General features: G+C 38.1%; 1 protein-coding gene across 13 annotated transcripts in view; it reads right to left on the reverse strand.

Moving 5' to 3' along the window:
* LOC106066450 (diacylglycerol kinase delta-like) overlaps window positions 1-26,629 on the reverse strand; it is a 203,906-nt gene that overhangs the window by 23,223 nt on the left and 154,054 nt on the right. For 8 of the 13 annotated variants that reach the window (XM_056012621.1, XM_056012624.1, XM_056012620.1 and 5 more), the window contains 5 exons: window positions 14,695-14,830; window positions 6,791-6,897; window positions 2,513-2,638; window positions 1,283-1,462; window positions 625-707 (listed from right to left, as the gene is read on the reverse strand). In XM_056012621.1, coding sequence (XP_055868596.1) covers window positions 625-707; window positions 1,283-1,462; window positions 2,513-2,638; window positions 6,791-6,897; window positions 14,695-14,830 — 632 coding nt within the window. Of the gene's footprint in view, window positions 1-624; window positions 708-1,282; window positions 1,463-2,512; window positions 2,639-6,790; window positions 6,898-14,694; window positions 14,831-16,770; window positions 17,260-23,149; window positions 23,718-26,629 lie in introns of those variants that run through there. The other 5 variants (XM_056012626.1, XM_056012625.1, XM_056012629.1 and 2 more) reach the window with 4 other exon arrangements.

The raw sequence follows: 26,629 nt of genomic DNA on the forward strand, positions 1-26,629 counted from the left end.
TGTTGGAGTGTTCATATGACTAGACCAATACATGAGATGAACTGCGCAGTGGTTTCCAAATCAGGGAGCTCTCCATATAGTTTTCTTTCTATTGGGGTGATTGGGGGCCTCTTGGTAGAGAGAGCAGTTTTGGAGGACGTGGTCGGCATTTTCTGGTGATACTCCACATGGGCAGATTTCACTAGTTCCAATTTTGAGCTTCCGGTACATGTGTTGTCGCATTCTGTTGTGTCCGGTCCTGAGTCGAAAGATTAGACGTTGGTCTTGTCGGGATAGCTTATAGTAAGCATCATCTTTATTGTGATTTGGATGGGAGCTCATCCATTTCTCATTTATTTTATCTACAATTAATTTCTTCATTTCTTCTGAATAGAGTGCAGAGTTTACTTGTGAGTTTGTTCTCCCACTCTTGGCGAGTGTGTCAGTTTTCTCATTTCCTGCTAGTTAAGGCTTTAATAAATTGAATAACTAAACACATCTCTAACATGTTCTGAATAGTTTCCTGGGCCAGTTACAAGCATGTATAGACACAGAACGCTAATCCATGCAATAAATCATACTCATAAAACTACTATTAATTCAAATATAACAAATTTCAAGAGCCACAACTCTGTATTCACCTACCCTGGGTAAGGTCCCCCATTCATAAGATCAAACACCTGAGCAGGATTCAATAACTGTTTAAAGCGTCGTAAAAATTTGACACCCTGCAATGGACAAAATAAGTCAGTCACAATAAATTTTGTTTCTAATCTGTGTCTAAACCAAAAGACAAAACACAATTCTAAATATTTTCATTTAAAGCTAAAATCTTAGCAAGTTTTGTGTGTTGGATACATCTAAAACGTAACTGATGCATTTTTTGTCCGAATTCTTCAAGTAATGAACAAATATAAATTACTTTAAAAGTAAACATGCAAACAAATAAAAAGATATATGGATCATATTTTACTGATAATGTATGCGAAGTGGAAGATGCATACATGTGACTTAGAGGAATTCTTCTATTATGCCTGCTGATTGATCTATGTAAGGTTCCAAAACTCTTTAAACATTTAAACTGAAGATCCATTAATGTTGGAGATATAATAATATTGTGTAATATTCTTTCAGTTTTCTGGGTCCACAATAGACTGAAACGTAACTTTGAGATGAAACTAAAACTCCAACAAGAAATAAAAGCCATGACAAAATGTGAAATCTAGCTAGCAAGTGGAATGACTGGAATTGTTCTCCCCCCAAAACTTTTCAGCATATGTCAACTCTTTGAGCCTGGTCTTACCTGATTATCCCCACTTTTGGTATTGACATAAACTAACAACGGTGATGTCCCTTGTGGTCTTCGACCTTCCCAGTAGCCATCACTATCAATACTGGATATAGCTGTTGGTGGCAGAATGGACACCCGACACTGACCTAATGGACACTTGTGGCTGAACTGGTCTTTACAAGATGAGTGAACCTAGCAATTAATGACACAGAAATATTTAGTTCCATTTATATCAACAAAAACATCAGTGATTATCATCAACAAAAACATCCATGATAATCATCAACAAAAACATAAGTGATAATCATCAACAAAAACATAAGTGATAATCATCAACAAAAACATCCATGATAATCATCAACAAAAACATCCATGATAATCATCAACAAAAACATCCATGATAATCATCAACAAAAACATCAGTGATAATCATCAACAAAAACATAAGTGATAATCATCAACAAAAACATCCATGATAATCATCAACAAAAACATCCATGATAATCATCAACAAAAACATCCATGATAATCATCAACAAAAACATAAGTGATAATCATCAACAAAAACATCCATGATAATCATCAACAAAAACATCCATGATAATCATCAACAAAAACATCCATGATAATCATCAACAAAAACATCAGTGATAATCATCAACAAAAACATCAGTGATAATCATCAACAAAAACATCAGTGATAATCATTAACAAATATATTTTTTCTTTTATAATTATTAACAATAACATAGGTAACAATCATAAACATCAGTAATAGTTAATTTTTTAAATTTAAATAATAATTTCTTCTAAGAAGTATATATATCTATCTATTAGCTATATGTTTGTTTTATGTGAAATTGATTTTATTATCTGATCTCAATATTCTATCTGTTCACTAAACTTCAATATTCTATTTATTCACAAAGAAAAACATATTTTACTTATATTTTCAACTGTTGAGATCCTCAGGAACAAAAGCAAATTATCATGACCAGTGCTTGTTAGAATGAAGAAAGCTTTAACTACTAATAGGAACTTAATTGAAACAGATTTCAATGTTGATTCCAGCTTTACCATTATTAGTTTCACATAATAGTAAGTTTTCATGATATTTAAACAAATATTAAACTAAATTTCCCAAGGGATTAAAGTTTGCTGTATAAAGGAAACTCAAAAGTGTTAATAGTATTAGTCATTAATTTTTTGTTTGTTTTGGGTGATTTGATTAGAGGAACTGACCATCGCCCGGCACCACAAGCATCTCCAATCTTGTAGTCTGAGGACACTTCCACAGGTTTTATCACAGACACTACACTTGGCACTGACCGGCAGATTGCCTTCCATCCACTGATGAGGCATGGAAATCTGTAATGCCAGAAAAGTGAATAAATTTAAAATAAGTTAATATACAATGTGTTACTGAATTTGTTGAAGCACTAAACATAGACAGTAGGTAGAGAAAAGATGTGTTACTGAATTTGTTGAAGCACTAAACATGGACAGTAGGTACAGGGAAGTTAAAATGTTTTTATTCAAAATACAATTTTATTTTGGTCTGTAGATGTAAAAAAACTTCATTGAAATATTAGGTCAAAGTATAAAAAAAAAGTTCTGCCCATAAAAACAGTTCCTAATTACAAAGTAGAAAACTACAACAAGACAGCATCTGTTTATGTTGAATATTTATACACCTGGCAACCAGTGGGGGCTAGTAACAACTTAGACATTGTAATTCTGTCATTAAAAGTGTGCACACTGGCCAGATCAGGTCAACCTGACATGAAAACCTGGTCATCTAATTGTGCTGTTTTATAAATAATAACAATAACAAAGCCAGACTGGTAAGTAAAAAAAAACAACATAACATCAATCCAGAGAGCTAATGAGAGGCACTAATTATAGTTTTGGGCAAAAGATTAAAATTTTAATACTTCCTCTGAAAGTGGTTAGTTGGGCACAACAAGGTGTGTGGGTTGGAAGGGGGGGGGGTGTGCAGGTGATTCATCCTGGTGGTAATATCTACAACTTGAAGGTGTGTGTGTCTAGAAAAGGTAGAAAGACATATCTATAAGAAAGAGAAAAGTGAGAGAGAGAGAGAGAGAGAGAGAAGGAAAGAGAGAGAGAGAGTGAAGTGAAACAGAAATTAGTAAAAAGAATGGACTACAGACATAAAAGAGATCTATAAAACAATAAACATATGAGAAATAGTTGCATTTCAATGACTTTTCAAAACAAATCATTATTCTATACTTTGTCAAATCTCGTAAACTACTTTTTAAAGAATCCTATCAGGTAGCTGGACAATCAAGCCTAGCTCACTATAACATAGCAATTTATTTTTGTTTGACTCTATCTTCCAATTCTGTTAAGACGATCATAGTCTTTTCATTTCTACCAATGCTTTTAGCACGCTCAGTGTGCTATGGTCCAATCACTTTTATGGACCAGTTTGGAGTGGGGGAGGGCTATATGGGAAAAGCTTTCCTCACTGCTTCTTCCAAATCAATAAAAACAAAACACACTCAATTTTAAATCTCTCAGATGGAAGGTTGACTTGTGAGCCACTGAACTATCCAATATTTAGAACAATAGAAGGTGTTTGTAGTCTATTCTTAATTTTAAAATGTTAGCAAACGACCTAATTCTCTACACAAGCCTTTCTATACATATTATAGCAAATAATAGAAAATATAAAAACAAAATTAATTAATTATGAATAATTGATTAATTTTTTAAATTGATTCCTGTGTTGTCCTTGAATTTTGAGTGGTTGAAAAACCATGACAAAATCTAAACACCCCAAGAAAGATACAGAGCCAGTTAATATAAGTGTTATATTAAAAAAAAAAGGTAAAAAATTGCGAAAGACAGGCGATGACAAAACATAAGAGCTTAAACAGACCACTGATGGATAACAGCTTTGTTTGTGTCAGATATAAAAATATGTCTGTGTGTCAGGTGAAGTACTACACTCATCCTTTATCTTCTGTCTCCTCATAGCCCATGTCTTATTCACTTATTAGTAAACAGCATCCATACATTAACTAGTATGGAACAAATCTGGTACACATCTCTCATTTAGAGAGCATGCTTCAAGTTGTTTTATATGTAAATATGTGTTCCGTATAACACTCACAGAATGCTTCTGTAAATAGATGTGTATTATGTAATGATGTTCATCTTCTTATCTTATTGCCCTTAACACTCTCATCTCCAAAAAATAGAATAAAGTGTAGGGGCGGAGCTTTTTTTTTTTTTTTTTTATGTATGCAACATAATCATTTTGTGACAAAGATTACGATTACTAAGAAAAAAGGTCCTCATTTAATGCTAGCAAATAGCCTAGGCAATGTTTTATCATGGAGTATTTTAAGTTTCAATATCACTGCCTTGTATGGCAGTCTGAACATTAAAAATAAAATTAAACTTCATAAAATCTGGTGAGGACAATGGTCAACAATAAATATATTTGGACAGCTGTTTGAGAAAAACATTCATAAGAATGCCCCCCAAAAAAATTAGAGAAAAAAAAACAACATCCTTGGAGTCAGCATTTTGTGATTTTACCATCACTAAGCAAATACTGATTACAAAGGCAAAGAGACACAAAAACTCCTTTGTTCCCCTGGCAATCAAATCATTAAATACAATTCTGATATAAACATTTCACATAAAACTTTAGAGTGAACATGGTGTGAATGTATATTTTGTTTTCTATACTTATAATGTTTTGTTTGGTGTGATGCACAAATTGTAAGACAAATTTCCTTTATGGATAATACAGATTATTAGTATTATTGTAAATGAATTGTTTTTAGCACTATAAGCTGCAGAAATTAGAATTCAAAAAGACCGCTGGCATGAATTTCTAAAATAATCAAAAGAGCTTGTCCTAAACAAGTAACATTGTCTGTCACATCTTTGTTCTGTAAAGGCAAAACACTTTTCTAAAGTCACTTTTATTCTTCTTCTTGGCAGATCCTTCAAAGTTGAATTTAAGATATTATACCAAGTGCTTAAGATTACAATAACTTCATATATGAATCTTCAAGGGTATTTTTATTTCACATTTGGCAGCACCTTCCCAGTTTCTATATTTAGAAAAAGAGCTTCTGGTCTAATTGCTTCCCCTTAACCTCATTCAGTCCAGCCTCTTGGTCTATCCATCCAGTTGCCTCCCCTTCCCTCCAGCAGCACATTGTATTCACTTCCACTTTCTCTCTATCATTATGATCAAATCAAAATATTGAAGGAACATGGAAATCAAAACAAAAGATTCAGTTTGTGCTTCAGGTCTGGGAAAGTTAATTCTGGAAACGTGATGAAAGATGCTGACAAGAGCATAGAGTTAACATGTTTGTAATATGTCTATAGCCAATGATGATCTAATATGTAAGAGCATAGAGTTAACATGTTTGTAATTTGTAGATAGCAAGTGATCATCTAATACTGAAGAGTTAATAATAGGAATGCAAAATCTTTGAAGCTATAAAGAATAGGTGGGGGCCTCCACTGCTCTACCGAATGTTTACATAGGCATGGGCAGACATCACTTGGAATTGTAAAAAAATATTTACCCCCACCCTTTTTTTAAAAATTGTATAAGTTCAACTCAAAAGATATGATAATCAAAAGACATGATTAGACAATTTTGTTTTCGAAACAGAAATAAACAGACTTTCAGACATCAGTCAGGCAAGCGATACAGGACCAATTGATGGATTCCCTAAAGTGTAGCTCAGCACAAGTGTAAAGAAGTGAATGTAGATTTTTAAAAAATGTTATCTCTAGAAATGTTAGTGTGAACTTGAGGCTGTCCGAAGTACAGAAACAAGAAACTAACAAGAGTACTGAAAAAGATTTTAGTGTATGCCTAATCTTTGGTCAGATACTGACCAATAGTTGGAGAGTGTTCACATGGGTATTACTGTAGTTACTAAATCCTACACTTGTTTTACAATCCACCAAAACTATCACCTGCCCTGCACACTACTTGTACACACAGTTCTATTCGATCCTTGAACAACACAGGCCCATTGTTACAGAGTCAATGACACACACTGCTGCCCACTTGAATCGACATTGTAAGGATTTAAACACTGTAGGTCTTGTCGACCCTAAATCTCAGCCCCCTTGCTGTTCTCTCAACCTTTGTGTGCTAAGACTGCTCTCATTTTTTTTTTAGGAGTGAACTAGCTAACCTGTGCCAAAGCAAGGGAGATTGTGGGAAATCAAATAGCTATTAGGGAAAGTCAATTGTAAACCATGTTTAAAACCGGCTCGGTTTATGTAAATTTTTAAAACATGTGAGTTTTTAGAATTGTATGAAGCGCTTTATTACCTACTGGAATTGAGACCTAAGAAAATAGATTATGAAGCGCTTTATTGCTAACTATTTATAACTAACTAGAGTTCAATGAAAGTATTCACATCAGTAAGCTTACGTTGAGAACAAGTTTTATCCATTCAATTGTTAGACGAGATCGACTGTAGCTTACGATTCAATGTCAGACTTACCCCTTCTTCATCCTCCAAAATCTCTTTCCCTATAGAAGCCAGGGCCGTCCACTTGCAATTTGTGGGGGCTCTGACAGCACATCTTTTGTGGGCCTTGAACTTGCAGACTGCAAGAAAGATGGAGAGAGGCAAACACACAGTCAATAATAATAATGTTAGGATTTGATGGCTGAGCTGTTCCCAAACAGGCTCTTAATTTCAACAAAAACACAAGGACAAAATGACCGATTCATTAAATAGTCAACTATATGGTGTTATGGGGACCACCAAACAGGCGGGGGAGCTAGGCAACAGAGGCGAGAGAGAAAGAGAGAGAGAGAGGGGGTAGAGAAAAACAGAGAGGAGAGAGAGAGAAAGAGGGATGTACGAATAACCGATAAAGACTAAAACCTAAACGAGTCCCCAAGAGTGATTCAACTCCAAGCATTATGAATGTACTCTATGTATACTTCACTCCCAATGATTTACTTGGTCACAGCATCGTGTGTGTCATCAGTTCATAAAATGTAACAATTTGTCGTGACGGGGTTACAGGCAATGAACTTAGTCCCACCCACCCCCGGTTGACCTTCGTCGTATTTCTTCACCGGGGAGAATCAATATGCACATGGCGGGGGAGAGATGCCACAGTTATCTACATGGGTGAAGGTCAAGGTCTGCCAATATCGGTGAGGGCAAGTGACGTCAAAGATGCTGGAATGTGATGTCATAGATACTAGCAGGTCTACTTTGTATCAAACCTCTAGATCTATGACCAGAGTGATAAGGAGTCGGTTTCATGTCCTAATAGCTCTCTATCGTTTCAAGCCTCTGATTCAAGGTGACGCTCTGGTAAACATTAACACAAGCGCTACCCACATCAAGTGGTCATATATATGAGCTCCCTGCATTCATAGGCGACTCAATATTTCCACCCATGTCGACTAATCGGTGAATGAAATGGTTGAAGGACTAACCAATTTTTGAACGTCTAGCGATGTGATCTTAGACCTAGCCTCCACGTCGTTTAGCCTCATCCCCAGGTGATAAAAGCAGCTGATAGGGGACACGAGGTGACCACTTACTGCACAGTGCGTGACCACTACGTGAACGAATTCTCCACCTCTACTGGCCATCCTAGTGACAAGTGATAAAGCTATAGACTCCTCCTTCACCCCCCCCCCCGGCTTATTTTTTCTCCTGCTCTTGTTTCGTTGTCCAAGAGGGGAGAGAAGCAATCTTCGGACTGGAACAAAAAAAATGTTGAGCTATTTTTAACCTAACCGCAAGCTATTTTTAGACCTCATGTGATCCAGTGACCCCGTAAAGGGGGAGGGAGAGAGGGGAATGCAGTAGCAGACGTTCATGGAACTCACGGTAGTTGGATCTTCCCAATCTTCAAAGTAAACCACATTTCTGATTCACTTACTAAGTTCCTGAAATCCACACATCGGTTTATCTACCACTAAATCAATAGTAGTTCAATACAACGAAGGTAATTCCTAAAAGAAATAACACATGACATAGTCCTAAATTTAGTCTTACTTAGACTCTAGATCAAGTCTTAGACTCCTAGATCAAGCCTTAGACTCCTAGATCAAGCCTTAGACTCCTAGATCAAGCCTTAGACTCCTAGATCAAGTCTAGACTTCTAGATCAAGTCTTAGACTCCTAGATCAAGTCTTAGACTCCTAGATCAAGTCTTAGACTCCTAGATCAAATTTTAGACTTCTAGATCAAGTCTTAGACTCCTAGATCAAGTCTTAGACTCCTAGATCAAGTCTTAGACTCCTAGATCAAATTTTAGACTTCTAGATCAAGTCTTAGACTCCTAGATCAAGTCTTAGACTCCTAGATCAAGTCTTAGACTCCTAGATCAAGTCTTAGACTCCTAGATCAAGTTTTAGACTTCTAGATCAAGTCTTAGACTCCTAGATCACGCCTTAGACTCCTAGATCAAGTCTAGACTTCTAGATCAAGTCTTAGACTCCTAGATCAAATTTTAGACTTCTAGATCAAGTCTTAGACTCCTAGATCAAGTCTTAGACTCCTAGATCAAATTTTAGACTTCTAGATCAAGTCTTAGACTCCTAGATCAAGTCTTAGACTCCTAGATCAAGTCTTAGACTCCTAGATCAAGTTTTAGACTTCTAGATCAAGTCTTAGACTCCTAGATCACGCCTTAGACTCCTAGATCAAGTCTAGACTTCTAGATCAAGTGTTAGACTCCTAGATCAAGTCTTAGACTCCTAGATCAAGTTTTAGACTCCTAGATCAAGTCTTAGACTCCTAGATCAAGTCTAGACTTCTAGATCAAGTTTTAGACTCCTAGATCAAGTCTAGACTTCTAGATCAAGTCTTAGACTCCTAGATCAAGTCTAGACTTCTAGATCAAGTCTTAGACTCCTAGATCAAGTCTTAGACTCCTAGATCAAGTCTTAGACTCCTAGATCAAGTCTAGACTTCTAGATCAAGTCTAGACTTCTAGATCAAGTTTTAGACTCCTAGATCAAGTCTAGACTTCTAGATCAAGTCTTAGACTCCTAGATCAAGTCTTAGACTCCTAGATCAAGTCTTAGACTCCTAGATCAAGTCTTAGACTCCTAGATCAAATTTTAGACTTCTAGATCAAGTCTTAGACTCCTAGATCAAGTCTTAGACTCCTAGATCAAGTCTTAGACTCCTAGATCAAGTCTTAGACTCCTAGATCAAGTCTTAGACTCCTAGATCAAGTTTTAGACTTCTAGATCAAATCTTAGACTCCTAGATCAAGTCTAGACTTCTAGATCAAGTTTTAGACTCCTAGATCAAGTCTAGACTTCTAGATCAAGTCTTAGACTCCTAGATCAAGTCTAGACTTCTAGATCAAGTCTTAGACTCCTAGATCAAGTCTTAGACTCCTAGATCAAGTCTAGACTTCTAGATCAAGTCTTAGACTCCTAGATCAAGTCTAGACTTCTAGATCAAGTTTTAGACTCCTAGATCAAGTCTAGACTTCTAGATCAAGTCTTAGACTCCTAGATCAAGTCTTAGACTCCTAGATCAAGTCTTAGACTCCTAGATCAAGTCTTAGACTCCTAGATCAAGTCTTAGACTCCTAGATCAAGTCTTAGACTCCTAGATCAAGTTTTAGACTCCTAGATCAAGTTTTAGACTCCTAGATCAAGTCTTAGACTCCTAGATCAAGTTTTAGATTTCTATATCAAGTTTTAGACTTCTAGATCAAGTTTTAGACTTCTAGATCAAGTTTTAGACTCCTAGATCAAGTCTTAGACTCCTAGATCAAGTTTTAGATTTCTATATCAAGTTTTAGACTTCTAGATCAAGTTTTAGACTTCTAGATCAAATTTTAGACTCCTAGATCAAGTCTTAGACTCCTAGATCAAGTTTTAGATTTCTATATCAAGTTTTAGACTTCTAGATCAAATGCTATGTCTTTTTTTAAAGAACAAGCGCACGTCTTTACATAGCAATACTGGATAGATGTGGTTAATGATGAACAAGCTAAAAGAGCTGTGTTAATATTTACTTCCATTTTAATTCGGTCGTTCCTGACGCATATCATATGACTGGTCGTTATGTACACTAGAGACAGCAGTGAATGCTAGATACTAATCTGTTGTTCTGTTCTATTTTTAAACATTTTGAAATGATAATGGGAACAGAAACAAAATGTCAACAGTTCATATTATTAAATCATTATGGTGTTACATTATAATCACACTATAGTTATATTATACTAGTATATTATTATCGTTCAAATCATAATCTAAACAATCTTATCTTATAAATTACAGACGTTTTTCATCGTAACAGGGGATAATTTCATCCTACACGCATCCATGTGACAATCTAGTTGTACATGTTAAATAGAGACTCTGGCAAGTCACTGATTGGAACCACCAGTTTAGTAGAACACCTAGATCTTTGGAGTGTTTAGTCCGAGTAACTTACTGGTTTAACATGAATAATACAAGTAGTTTTTATTTGCTTAAAGTTGTTTTGTTTTACTCTTAACAATTTGTATTTTTCTGTTTGGAATGACATGTATCACTTTGATTCGCAACTCACTAGTTGATAATGAGCAGAGGCTCGAGGATGGATTAATTCAGTGCAACCAGTTTGTAGCTGGGGGGCCATTAGTGAGTGTTGGACAACCCGTCTATGAGGACCCCTGGCATAGGAAGACCCCACGTGGTTACCCCGCCGAGACTGTTACTGTTGATATTCAAGATAATCCACCTCATCCCAGCCTACAGGTCGCGAGGCACGCACTTCAGCCATCGAGGTGGTCCAAGGTACTAAACGATTCCGGAATGGTGCGAGCATTCCTAGATACCAGAGACAAAACACGAGCGTGCGCGGTGTCTTTATGCAAATGACTGGCAGCTAAGCTGAACAGTTTCTTATCTCCAAGGTTTCAGGGTCTGCTCGCAAAGTTCGCGGGAAATGACGTAGCAGGGAAGGACCAGGAACAGACTTACTGACCATCGGTAGTCTTTATTAACGTTAATCATTGACAAGTAAAATAGGCTGTGGTGGCTGAGAGAAAGAACGCATGACATGCGTAGTGAAGGGTTAGCGTTCCACCAAGTACCAATGGGAACAATATACTAACACAGTGCCAGATTTAGACTTGAGCAGTCTCTAAAGTATTTGAGATATTGCGCTTCTTGCAATCATCAAAAGGCAATTTTTCTTTGCTCCTTTATAAAATTGATCGAAATTATCACCGGCACCAATTTTTTTGGGGAAGCCACCAAGCAAGTAGGGGCCCAAAGTTATAGCTTGTGGTAAATCCAGCACTGTGCGAACTGACCTATGTCTCCAGCACAAATACAATAGCCAGAACATATATTATTTAGAGATGCATAGAACACACTTGCTGAAGGAAATAAAAGTGGACCAATTATTTTTAGGTTTAACTCTTTCTCTATGTAATTATTTACCACATTCTGGTGGAATCAACGCTGGTATCGTCAGTTAGGAGAGAAAGAGTTAAATGTTTTTAATGGCCTAAAACAGGATCACAATGGCGATAGGGCCTCGTGATGACCTGCTGCCTACTGTTAAAAAAAAACGCAACCTTAACTGTATGGTCATTGCACAAGGTCCTCGTGGCTCGCAAAGACCTTCCTGCAAAGAACAGTACCAGGGAAAAAAGAATAAGCAGACAGAGAAAGCGATGGGAAGACAACATCAAAGAATTGACGGCCTGTCATTGAAAGAGATTCCTGTCGTGGCAAAAGACAGGAATAGAGAAGGACGGTTGACAGATCACGTGTGGTGCTCCAAAAGATTAAGGGAAAGATGAATAGCCTGAAAAAAAATTTCTTAGATTCTGAGCTGAATTATTTGTGTGTATAAATAGTACAAAATCCATACAAGCTAAAATTTACTTGTAAACATGTCCGTAGATTTCAGACTTTTTCTTTTATGCTTTCACTTTTTAATAATTTATGATAAACAACTTTAAAAAAAAAAAAAAAAGAAGGGATGACAATGATGATTAAAATATAAGAAAGGGCTTCAGTGTCACGCACAAACTCGTTAGCAACCCAGCTCTCAGCCATTACGTTACACCAGGCATATCAAACATTGCGTCCGCTGGTCCCTAAACCCTAATGTTAAATTATTAAGTGTTTTACATTCATCACTAATTTTCAGGTAAAATATTTTAAAATTTGATATAAATTTGATATAAATTTGATATTTTTGGGGTTTTGGCACATCGGCACAATTTAGGCATGTCACTCATTTGACGAATCAAACTTTACATTATTTAAGTGCAGCCAAAAGTGATTAATTTTTCTAATATTCTATATGCAGAAACCTGCTTGTGTTATACGAAATATGACGTCCTAATCTTGTTACAAAACAGGTTCACGACTTTCTGACTAAACTTAAAATAGAAACGTTTGCTTTCACCCGACCATTGACTGATGAACTAGCATGTTTTTGTAATAGCGCTTTTAGTTTTCTAAGACTTAAACCTGACAGACGGAAGGACAAACAAATTAAAAAAAAAAAAACCAATAACTGCTAGTCCCTACTCTGGCCTCTAACCTATATATATAATTCTCTTCGTGGCCCAACCATGCGGGACACCAAGATGAGCGCTATGGCCCAATCTCATTTGTGGACCAGTAGGAGAAAGGGGTATCTGGGAAAAGGTTTTCCGTGTTGTCTTTAGGCGCACAGTAAAAACAACTGTCCTCGAGTCGGACGTCGAACCTCGAGCCCCCTTCATAGATTTTCAAAAACTTTCACAACCACATAGAAATAATATAGATCATAGGATCCTATATATTGAAAAGTAAACGAAGAGGTGATTACATTGCATAAAATTTATCGTGAAAATAAAAAAAAAAAAAAAATTTCGATTTTGAGTATGATTAGGTCAATTGGTCAGATAAATTCATACTAGAAAGGAAAACGAAAATGAAACTACACGAATCAATGACGTCAAAATTACATTTATATATATTTTTTTGTAGCTAGATTATATATATATATATATATATATATATATATATATATATATATATATATATATATATATATATATATATATATATATATATATATATATATAGCTCTGATCTATTCTTACTTACTTAGACTTAGGTCCTCCCGCGCCGTTCGGCGCATTGGGCGGCAAGCTGTCTCCATAATGATCTGTCACTGGCAATGTCTGGAGCCTCCTCCCATCTGGTGTCCACTGTTCTGAGGTCCTCCATGAAGGTGTGTCGCCAGGTAATACGAGGACGTCCCTGTTTGCGCTTTCCTCGTTTTGGCTTCCAGGTTATCGCAACTCTTGGTGTGCGTAATTCATTTTGACGTAGAACATGTCCCGCAAACCTCATGCGACGCTCAGTCACAACCTCACTAAGTGTTCGACTCCCAGTTCGGCATAGGATTTCCTTGTTTGAGATCCGGTCTGTGTAACTGACTCCCAAAATCCGTCTCAGCCATCTCTGTTGAGCCACATTTAGTCTTTTCTCAATTTTGACAGATGACTTCCACGTCTCACATGCATATGTAGCAGTTGGAATGACGATTGTGTTGAGAAGGTGTATTTTTGTCTCGAGTCCAATGGCTTGGCTAGTCCAAATAGGCTGCAGCCTTTGGAAAATGCTCCCTGCCTTTCCTATTCGACATGCTACATCATGGTAAGCATCTCCATCATTTGTTATGATGCTGCCAAGGTACGTGAACTTGTCCAGCTCTTCAAGCTTTGACTCGCCAAGTCTGATGGGGACACCCTTTGCCTTATATCCCACTCGCATAATTTTAGTCTTATCCAAGTTTATGCGGAGGCCAATTTTGGGTGCCTCTCTGTCTAGGCTCTCCGTCATTTCTTGAATGCATTTATTTGTAGCCCCGAGTAGTGCAACATCATCAGCAAAGTCCAAGTCCATCAATCGGAGTTGTTCATGCCATGGAATACCAAAGGCAGTCTGGTTCATTGCTCTCCTCATTATGTAGTCGATGGCTAGGAGGAAAAGGAAGGGAGATAAGATGCACCCCTGTCTCACACCTGTCTCGATTTTCACAAAATCTATCTATTCGCAACATCCTAAATCCTCGAACACAAACGCCCTATTATTTCTATTATTTCTAACTATAACCTTCACCTCTGTCTAACTCTTACATCACTTCCTTAAAATCTAACCACGACTTGACGTGAGCGTCTGTTGTTACAACGTATAAAAAGTCAATGTTAATTCTTTAGCACTCCACAGGTTTTGAACTAGCTATTTTCCTCCCTCGACCAATTCGTCAATTGAAACTTTCAATTTTTTTTATCAGTAGATCTATCAAGACAATCAAAACGTTTGCTATAGTAATAGTCTAAGAAGTTATTGCTTTGATACTTTCTGAATTTTGAGATTTAAAGACAAAAAAAAAAAGCTGTTACCGACCTTCACAAGATAATCCGTGTGACGTGACCCCAGACAGCGCCTCACGACAGACGTTACAATAAGTCGGTCGGGCATGGGAACAGGCGTACCAGTTGTGCTGCCCAGACATCATTTCTGTGTGGCTAGTTTGGCCTTGCTGGAGAAAGGTGGGAGGAGAAAGGGGACATCATTAAAAGTACGGGACATACAAAAAGAATCAATCGTGGCAGGCGTGTGTGTTTGGTGCTGAACCTGTTGGCACGTTGTCTCTACAGTTAAATGTATAGGTCATGTCTGAAGTGTTTACTATATGATTGTAACACTATATACGAGGTAGCTACTTTACCTGTTAACACATACTAGTTATAAGATAGTACATGCTGTTAGTCAGCACTGTAGAAGTATTGTACGAAAGCCTACGATTAGAAAATCATCACTTACATATTTTTACAAATCATCACTATACCATTAAACTAGTTCTGGAGAGTGACATGCGTAAATGGTAAAGTGGGCTTACCAAGTAGGAGGAACAAGGCAGAGGGCCCACCAAATGGAAGAAACATAGGGAGTGGGTCCACTGTGTAGAAGAAACAAGATAATTGGCCTACCGCGGAGAAGAAACAAGAGAATGGGCCCACTAAGTAGAAGAACCAAGAGAATGGGCACACCAAGTAGAAGAAACAATAGAATGGGCCCACCACGTAGAAGAAACAAGAGAATGGGCCCACTAAGTAGAAGAACCAAGAGAATGGGCACACCAAGTAGAAGAAACAAGAGAATGGGCCCACCACGTAGAAGAACCAAGAGAATGGGCCCACCACGTAGAAGAAACAAGAGAATGGGCCCACCAAGTAGAAGAAACAAGAGAATGGGCCCACCACGTAGAAGAACCAAGAGAATGGGCCCACCACGTAGAAGAAACAAGAGAATGGGCCCACCAAGTAGAAGAAACAAGAGAATGGGCCCACCAAGTAGAAGAAACAAGAGAATGGGCCCACCAAGTAGAAGAAACAAGAAAATGGGCCCACCAAGTAGAAGAAACAAGAGAATGGGCCCACCAAGTAGAAGAAACAAGAGAATGGGCCCACCAAGTAGAAGAAACAAGAGAATGGGCCCACCAAGTAGAAGAAACAAGAGAATGGGCCCACCAAGTAGAAGCAACAAGAGAAACAAGGCCTATCAAGCAGAAGCAACAAGAGAATGGGCCCACCAAGTAGAAGCAACAAGAGAAACAAGGCCTATCAAGTAGAAGCAACAAGAGAATGGGCCCACCAAGTAGAAGCAACAAGAGAAACAAGGCCTATCAAGTAGAAGCAACAAGAGAAACAAGGCCTATCAAGTAGAAGCAACAAGAGAAACAAGGCCTATCAAGTAGAAGCAACAAGAGAAACAAGGCCTATCAAGTAGAAGCAACAAGAGAATGGGCCCACCAAGTAGAAGCAACAAGAGAAACAAGGCCTATCAAGCAGAAGCAACAAGAGAAACAAGGCCTATCAAGCAGAAGCAACATCAAGAGGCTGTACAGACAGAAGATCTCATTGAAGAATACTTACGTGATCCAGCACTGCAAGAGATACACTCAACTCACCAAACACGCACTGCCAGACCAAACGTCTTACCTTTACAATGAGATGAGCTCACTGGCATACACAAGCCTGTAATCACCTGTAATCCTGCTTCAAAACTGAAAATCTCTCCTACGCCATCAGACACACACACACACACGAGCGCGCAACGTTCCTTTGCCCATCTGTTTACTATTATACAGATTTCTATCAACAAGGATCATTTCCCGTCGCACATGTCAATTAGATCAAACCGTGGTTGTCTGTGTTGGAAGTCAGCTGAACAGCAGTCATTAATATTACGATCAGTCAACAAAGTTAACAGAATATAGTCATGAAAAAAAAATATTTTTTTTTGGGGGGGGGGGGGTATGTTGAGGAAAAGGGTTAATGGAAAACAATGGTACCAGTAAGAAGTACATCAGGGAAAGGAAATCCTTCTGTCAGGACGCTCAAGCTTGACAAAATGTAACAAAAGCCTCAAACTAAAATAAAAAAAATAATAATAAAAGGCCTAGGGCCTCATGCTCACCTCGATTTTCTCTTCGTACACAGTAACAGTGGAAAATTCCGCCGAGATCTCAAGGTCATAGCTGTCCAGTGACCTTGACCTCCGCTTCTTGAGCTTCTTCTTCTTCTCCTTCTTCTCTTCATAGCGGCGGGAGCCCCTCGAGAAGGACTGCGCCAACTTCCGGCTCAGGCCGCAAAACATGGTCAAGCAGGTGTCTACCAGTCGTCACTCACTCGGTCTACAGCCCATTATTTGTGTGTGTGTGCCTTTTCCTGGCCGCAATTTAATTTGAGACCATTATGAACTCAAATTTTTTAAAAAGTTGTTTCTTCTTCTCCAAAAATATTTAAAAATCCATGATTCAATTTAATTTTATTTTAACACGAGAATCCCTTAATGTTGAAAGGCACGAGATTTCTGTTCCACACTATAGTTCGCTCAGACAAGTCCGGTGAATAACATCACAGGTATCTGCTGTCACACTAATATCCAGAAAGTATTAGGACCTCACTAAATACAAGGTTTCAACAATAAAATACATTTCAATTTAAAAAAAAAACAACTTTGATCAATGTAAAAGAATGCTTAAATGTAAATGTAACGGATATTAAGCATAATTGTTGGAATATTCAGACACACTGACTGACTGAATGTTCAGACTGGAACAGACACAAAATAGAGCATTGAGATTCATAACAAACGAATATTCACACTTGACACTTGAGTAACACCTTTAGTAAAATCACTAAATTTAGAAAGCCTTCAGGACAGAAGACCCAAAAGTAAAGTAGCAATTATACATAAAACACTGAACCATAATCTTCAAATACAAAAACAAAATTTAATAAAATACTCTGAAAGACACAAAGATAAAGGCACATTCCTCATCCGATATGCTAGGACAAATTTGTACAAATGCTCTTTCTTCCCTAGCGCTATTAGAGCATGGAGTGGGTTGCCTGAGCTAGCCAGGAAACCCAGTGACTTGGCGGAGTTTAGGTCATTGGTTAATAAGCATGACTAAATGCATGACGCGTAGGACGTAATCATCTTCTTTTTTGAAGTAACGTCTGTAACAAGATAAGATATTCTAATGAGCCAACATCGCAGAACAAGGTAAGTCGTATTAATGAAGTAGGCCTAACATTTCACACTTCAACCATGAAACATGTATCTCTCCATAGCTCCACCAAAATAGTACCAGTCATTATAGTGCTGCCCTGCTTTACGGTAAAACCAAAGTGTAACTAGACACCGCGTACATAGTTGCAACCAACCAAAAACAAAACTTTAGCATGGAATCGTCTAGTCAATATTAATGAAACACAATCGAACAAAGCTTTGAATTTATTAATGTGATAAAGAATAAGGTTAAAATATTTACACAAGAACTTTGACATTCACCGACAATGTCAGTCCAAGACAGACTAGATGGTCCACTCTCTATTAGTACTTGTGCATTGATCCCACAGAGACACTGCAAGCACACTGTACATTCGTGCCCCAAGGCTATATAGGCTACACACTCTAGGGCTAGGTTGGTTCAGAGTTTGTGGTGATGCAACATGGGCCAGATGGTGGAAATCATTCACAACTTCAGGGACTCTCAACTCGTCCTCTACTACTAGTCTTCGCGCCGGGGTACATCATTCAAAGGCCGCGAGTTCTGCTTCACGTGTAGTCTTTGTGTACAGCATTACATCTGTTACAATAGATTGTTGGTAAAGGTTCTGTACACATTTTCTAAAACTCCACAATTGATCCCAAAGATTTCAATGCAAAGTCACAGGGTTCAATGTATAGTTTGGAGACTACCCACTGGTCGATACTCGGCGTTACGCCCCCTCCACCCTCGTCAAGTCAAGAGGTGTGAACAAGACACAGCTGTTGTTTGACGAAAAGGCCAACACTACGGGCGTCCCCCCCCCCTTTCCCTACCACCAATCACAGTGAGATAGTTTCTGGACAAGTTTGCGAAATATTTTCATTTCTGATGCATGACAAATACAGCAATGTCAGATTCATACAACAAACACCTTAGTGACTTAGTGACGTTGTCACGTCCCTTGTGGTAGATGCACAGAGACCATACATCTACAGAAATTCAGTTGTACAACAAACTTGTCAATTGAAGAAGTCACGTGGGGTGTTCCACTCTTACCGAACTTATGGAAGAACACTAGTGAATAATGGTCGGGGCGGACAGGAGATTATAATAAACACAAGTAACATTGGAAAACAAAAAACAAGTCTTCAAATGACTTTAATAACTTGGCTACTTGTGTCTGACAGAGTCTCTTCTTGAAGGCCACGTGCCTGGAGTGGCATTGTTTTTTTTTTTTATCATTCTAAGATACAACTCATACTTACACACGCATATATAAATGTAAGACCCGGTGCCGCTCATAAAGAAACAAGTCCGTGCCCTTCCCTTCACTGGGCTGCAGTTTCTCGGCCCAATCCCCCCCACCCTGTTGTGACGGTTTTAGTGCGGGTTGGTGACGCAATGTCAGAGTTTGACACCAGGAAGTTGCACCCTTTGAAGGACATCTGTTGTGGGAATCGTGCAGCGCGGTGCGAAGACGTTCATCAACCCGGTGACGAGCAGCTAGATTCATTTCATCGTTTGTTTCGGAATTACAACCTGCAGAGATGCCTACATGCCAAAAGGGAAATGTGTATTCCCAATGTGTATTTTGAGGTGCAAGTGTGTATTTTCCTAAATATAAAGAAATATACTCAGGAAAGACTAAAAATCATTCAAGCACGTGCCTAACATACACGAAATGCGACAATGCTAAAGTTAACACAGCATAAAGTTATTTAAGACATTTCGTACATTAGTCAAAATATTAACACTTTTAGTCTTGGTCATTACTTTTCTAGACTATGTTAGAAGGATGCCGTTCTTGGCACTTGGCAATGAATTGATGATCATAATGCCTCTACTGTATTCCACATTCTAGAATAGCAGCAACAGAAAATGCATTCAAAAGAATGGGAATTCTCATTACATGGGAAATAAGACTTAAACCAGATGTAATGGTTTGCTTAGCTGGATCAGTGCCATCTAATTCTATAAAAGTAGTTTTGTTTATAGGAAATTTCTTTACGAGGTATGGAGACACTGGAAATATTTTATTACATTTTGAAAAATTAAGATTTTCTTCTTTCAGACCATTCTTAGCAGTTACCAATGGAAGTTTTGGCATCCTCTACAATAACTAGTAACAAACATTTTAGAGATTTTTTTCCGGCAGATAATCATAATTAGTCATTATTAAACTTGTTTTCAGGGCCGGCCTTAGGCCACTGCAGCCTATGCGGTCGCAGTGGGCCCCGCGCTTTCATAGGCCCCAGAACTAATTCTAAGTGTACATTATTAAATTAAACCATTATAACTTATATAAAATAACAGGGTTTTCGCGACCTCCTGATTTTCCAGGGCCTCCAGGAAATCTCATGAAAAGGCAAAATATGCGATAAAGTCCTGAACATCTTTTGAATTTATTCAAATCTACTGAAGAATAGACGAAATTGACATTTTGGGGTGCCAATAAATAAAAAGTGGCATTGTGAGCTTTCATTTTAAAAAAATTATTGCAAAGACGAAAGTAGGCCTATTTTCTAATAAAAAAAATAAATAATTTTGACATTATGCTTATCCCTACCCAGACTAGGCCCCGCGCGATCCGTTTCGCATAAGGCCCCGCAAATGCTAGGGCCGGCCCTGCTTGTTTTTAATATAAAAGTTGGTCTATTGAATTTGTTGAATAGTTGTTTTATAAAACAAACAGATGTGTTGAAGAAGGGCGCAAGGAATCATTGATTGCCTCTTATTGCCTATGATTTCATTCTTTAAGTAATGGAACCTAGATAGTCGCTAGTGACTATAACAGTAGCTTTCGATCTGCCACAGAAGATACGTTCTGCAAGTCAGGGAACAACAGTTTGATTCCCTTTATCATGCTAAGAGAGAGAGAGAGAGAAAGAGATATTAAGTTCAACCTACATTCGTCAACTAAAACCTCTGCCCTTCTTCCTTTCATCTCAAAAGAACTCTCTCGTGACGTTGGTGGTTTACAAAAATTGAATCTATATCTAGAATAGAGAATAGATCTAGATCTTTAGGCAGCTTCATTAACAGTTGATTGTTTTTTAATGGTGCATAGGGCTATTTAAAGGTAGGCCCAACTACCTATCAATCCCACGGAATTGTAGGCTCTACCGTGAATGTGAATTACTAGATCTATTCAAAGTTAGTAAAGCCAATTTTGCCCTTTTTTTTAAATTTTAGATTCCATAAAGGATAAGAAAGGAGATCACTAAATCTCTCTATGATGGCAGAAATGTCTGCTTTTTAGTAGCACTAGATCGATACTATACTATAGGCCTATAGTTACAGATATCTAGAGCCGTGAGCTACTAGATCTAGACCTAGATCTATATAGGAGTCTAAATCTATAATTAGATGTACTTCGATCTAGATTAGTTCAAAATCTAAGTCTAGTAAACACATCCAGATCTAGAATGTCTAGATCTAGATCTTAATTCTAAATCTAGATTTACGTAAATTATATTATCGGTGCCTGACATCGTAAAATATCTCTAGTACTAGATCCAGTCTAGATGAATGAGAACTAATGAATCAATTGATTCCAATCAGTTTGAAGACTTCATATAAACTGACACATTCAAAGGAACTATGCTTTATTTAGATTAGTAAGATTTAAGAAACATTTTAAATCTTCGCGAGTCAGCGAGCGCCGACCCCCCCACCCCCCCCGATATTTGTCGTTGTTGATTAATAAGAATAGTCCATTTGCAGGCATTGAAGCACTGATCTATGTAGATCTAGATATGATAAGCAAGAAATGCTTTTTTAAAATGTTTTTTTTTTAGAGGGGGAAATGCGTATTTTCAGAAGATAAACCGTACTCGCGTATTTTCGTATACATTTGCGTACAAAATACGCAAGATGCGTACTTGTAGGCAACTCTGCAACTGTTACTTTATTACAATACCTCTATTCAAGTTAGAACTTCATGGAAGGTGGAGAGAGGAATATGGATGCTCACCTCAATAGAACATTTAATGTAGATTGCTGAGAAAAACAATTGCTAGCTAGTTGGTCACATGGGTAAAACTCTAGTTTGACCGTTTATAGTATAGCTACTAAAATGAAAGAAGCGCGCGATGAATGGGATATAAAGTACGTCAGGATGTCTACATTCGCAGATATAAAGTACGTCAGGATGTCAACATTCGCAGATATAAAGTACGTCAGGATGTCAACATTCGCAGATATAAAGTACGTCAGGATGTCTACATTCGCAGATATAAAGTACGTCAGGATGTCAACATTCGCAGATATAAAGTACGTCAGGATGTCTACATTCGCAGATATAAAGTACGTCAGGATGTCTACATTCGCAGATATAAAGTACGTCAGGATGTCTACATTCGCAGATATAAAGTACGTCAGGATGTCAACATTCGCAGATATAAAGTACGTCAGGATGTCTACATTCGCAGATATAAAGTACGTCAGGATGTCTACATTCGCAGATATAAAGTACGTCAGGATGTCTACATTCGCAGATATAAAGTACGTCAGGATGTCTACATTCGCAGATATAAAGAACGAGTTTATGTGTGTAAAATGCTTCTGAAACACAAATTCAAAGGTTAATTTGATTAAATAATGAAATCAACGGACTATATTTTGTACTTTACGTGTCAAAGTAAAAAAAAACAAACCTATCTTTGCAAAGTGTAGTTCTTAAAATTAGATCTAGATCCTTTTGGTCTTGTCTCGTGTAAACATGGCTATATGGCCTAGATCCATGAAATAGTCATACTTAAATACTTTCCTAGAGTTGGGCAACTTTTTTTTTTTTTTGAGGGTTAGGGTTACTTTACATACGTTACTGTTCCAGCTAGTACACAAGGGACATTTATGCCAAGTTTAATTAACTCTTTCTCTCCGTAATTATTTACCACATTCTTATGGAATCAACGCTGGTATCGTCGGTTAGGAGAGAAGGGGGTTAAGATTGGCCAAACAGTTTTGATTTCTATTCGCAACAGAGAGAGATACATACATACATACGCCTTACTTTATGCTTTATGTTAAATAGATAATAATCTAGCGACAGAGGCCTATAACAAATGGGACGTATCGCTGAGTGACAATTGGAGATGGTTGGAGTCTGGGAGGTAGACAACACAAATAGAGACGACATTGAACTCGAGATGAGCACATACAGGAAGCCTCACTTGTACCTCCCCTCCCAATGTCCAAAAGAGATTATACAAGGATGGACAGTCCATGAAATTAATACAAATGTAATAGATCTACTAATACAGTATTTGTTATTACAATTTTCATTCAACATACCTCTAAAAATACAGCTTAATAATTCATCACACTGGAAATTAATCTATAATGAGTCGTCCAACTCTATTTCCAGTAGGTCTAAAATCTAGAAGTAGGCAAAAGGTTGGTGTATTATCGGTGCATTACATGCAAATAGCAAAGGCTAAGAGATGTAGATGGCCTAGTTTTGTTCTTCAAACACTTCCATAAAAGAAATCAATATAAATCCAAACACACTAGACACACTAGGCTTGATGTGTAACAAGTCTCAGGTCCGCTGAGGTAAACAACACATAGATAAGTATTTACACTGAATTACTCAGCACTATGATATGATGTAACGACCACGAATACAACTAGATCTAGATCCTGGAAGCTCAGCCACTGAAGCGTAAAGTACCTCTAGGGTCACAGAACAAAGTGTACGTCGCGAGTTTGGGATAGGGTGGATAGCAAGGCTAGGAAACGTGCTAAGACCAGACACACATTTCGAAACAGCGATGACACACTACACGCACGTCGCCGGCCGAGACATCCTTTTGTTTACTTAACCTGATCCCGAGGCACACACACACAAACAAACAGAAACAAGAGGAGTACAGAGCACACGGCAAACAAAGCGTGCTGGAGGAGGGGGGGGTCAAACAAAGTGTGGGAGGCGGGGGAGACGGAGCCAAGAATGCCATCAATATATCCCATCGATGTAGGCCAGGGTTCGAGGCCTTTACTACATTTTACAATGACTACTGCGTGGGCGGAGCGACGGGACAGCCAGCAACACGTTCCGATACAGGAAATGAAACACACATACACGCAACTGTCAACCCTGGTGCTTGCTCAGTTCATTCCCCTGAATAATCAACTCTACGAAACGACACGGAGATCGAACCAGTCGTGTCGTTTGCAATTTGTTAACTGTCTGTACTGTGCACTGCAGATAAAATACTTATGTTAGTAAAGCTTAGTGATACCGATACACGGACTATTAATACTAGTCCAACCAAAGGCTTGATTGTAAGCTGCTTTATAGGTCTACTAAAGACTCACTAGAAAACAAAACGCAAGAAGACCGTTTAGTGGGTGCAGAAAGGGAAAAAGATCACACTTTTTTCTTTGTTAAAAGTAAGATGTTGAGGTCTATATAAGTATTTAAGTGGATGGTCTCAAGGAAGATCTAAATTTTATAGCAAGATTCGAACTCAGCTGCCAAACAATTTTAGCAAATCGTTCTATTAGTAGTCGTACCATGAAGGGATTAGGCTAACACAAGGATTTATCAGGATAACACCAGAATGTATCAGAAAAACACCAGGATGTATCAGGATAACACCAGGATGTTTCAGGCTAACACAATGATTTATCCGGATAACACAAGGATTTATCAGGCTAACACAAGGATTTATCAGAATAAACACCAGAATGTATCAGGCTAAGGATTTATTAGGCTAACATCATAATGTATCAGACTAACGCAAGGATGTATCCGGCTAGAGCGACACCTGCATTAAAAACACTTTAAAGACACCTACTTAATCTTTAAGACCAGTTCTGTTTAAAGACTTCAAAATTCCACTAGAGTTAATTTTGAGTGCAGACAGCCCTAGCGGAACAGGACTGGACGGCCCACTCCCACGTTGCCCTACTGGTGCTGTCTTCTATTTCCGGCGACATCATACAAAATTCAACAGCCTCTTTGACGTAATCCACTCCAGTATGTGTCCCACTGGACCGACAGACAGGCGAGAGAAATTAGCCTGTGCACGTGTGTACTCAAACTGGGGATACTTAACTAACAGAACACAGTGTGTAGCCACAGTGGAAAACAGTAGATGATCTAGAGAAGGAACAGATACCAATAGTTTGTGTTTAATCAAGTACCGGTAACCGATAGAACGTTTTATTTTTAAAAGATAATACCTTCTGTATGAAGTTAATGATTTTGTCAGAGCGGTTCCTTCGCTTTTAGTAAGAAATGAATGGTATGAAAGGGAATTCGTTGACGCCTCACTAATCTCCTCCCCCAAAACAAAACCAGGCTACGCCCATGCATAAATCTACAAAATTCTAGTTTGATTTCAATACACATTTATGTGGACTGTTTCAGGGTATAATGTTTAACCGGCCCAATTATCCGGACTACAATAAGACTGGCCCGAATTTTAAAATCTGTTCTGGCCCGACTGGTCAAAGGTGCAGAACTTCATGGGAATGAGATTCTTTCATGCATGAAGACTAACGAAGTTCTTTGTTAGTTCAAAGTCTCCAGAGTTTAATGTAGCATTTGACAAACTTGTTTCAAGAAGAATGAAATAAATCTACATAAAAAAGTACAATTATGAAATCACAATATTCTTTTTTTTTTTTGGGGGGGGGGGAGCGTAGCCGGTGAAGACGTTCAAGAAGCACATTCATGAGACTGATTCATGAGACTGATTCACGAGACTGATTCACGACTGATTCATGAGACTGATTCAAGAGACTGATTCATGGGACTGATTCATGAGACCGATTCCACTGACCTGATAGATAGATACATCGATGTCTCCCGCTTTCGATATGTTTGAAATAATTCTATCTGATCAAGCGATTGCATCATAAAAACTGGACAATGTCAAGGCTACACTGCAACAACACCAACCACTGCGACACTCAATCAATTGTAGTTGTAACATAGACGTATCCTACGAAATAAGACAAAAGTTGTGACCCAGCAAAGAACAACTTGTTGGGGTCAGTAGCGCGGAGACCAAACAAACCAAGGAACAGTTTTGTTAGAAGTATAAGACAAACGACTTCTAAGTTGGTCTGTGCATGTCCCTAATACTTAAGTAAGTAACAGGACGCCGGCACTTACAACAATGATAAACGCCCTTACAGTCAGTCACCTAGTTATAAAGTTAAATAGCATTTGGGTTATAACTTATTACTGACAAGAAGGGAGAGGGCATAATCAAGACTAGAGCAGAATGACAGTGTGCGTGTGTGTGTGTGAGAAAGATAGCGACGGACGATGGAGGTAAGAGACCCGCCCTAACGTCACGGATATTACCAACTCCAAGTCACCATAGAGAGAGTACAGTTGACGGCTTACAATACTATGTTGACTTCTACCACGTGGGTATGTTTCCTTCATGTTGACTTCAAGTGTTTCCGAAGAGAATGCCGAGATATCCCGTGATTCAACTGATGCACAACTTTTAGCGTCTCACTAGTCTCAAGGCAGTTGAGAGCAACTACTGTAGACTGACTACTGCCTCACGAATGCTGTTGGACATGACGATAAAAGCTATGACATCTTTACATTATCAACATAACAATGTCTCTTTGATCTCTCTATCAACATAACAATGTCTCTTTGATCTCTCTATCAACATAACAATGTCTCTTTGATCTCTCTATCAACATAACAATGTCTCTTTGATCTCTCTACCAACATAACAATGTCTCTTTGATCTATCAACATAACAATGTCTCATTAATCTCTCTATCAACATAACAATG

Source organism: Biomphalaria glabrata, chromosome 15, assembly GCF_947242115.1.
Source record: "Biomphalaria glabrata chromosome 15, xgBioGlab47.1, whole genome shotgun sequence".
Taxonomy (NCBI): Eukaryota; Metazoa; Mollusca; class Gastropoda; family Planorbidae; genus Biomphalaria; species Biomphalaria glabrata.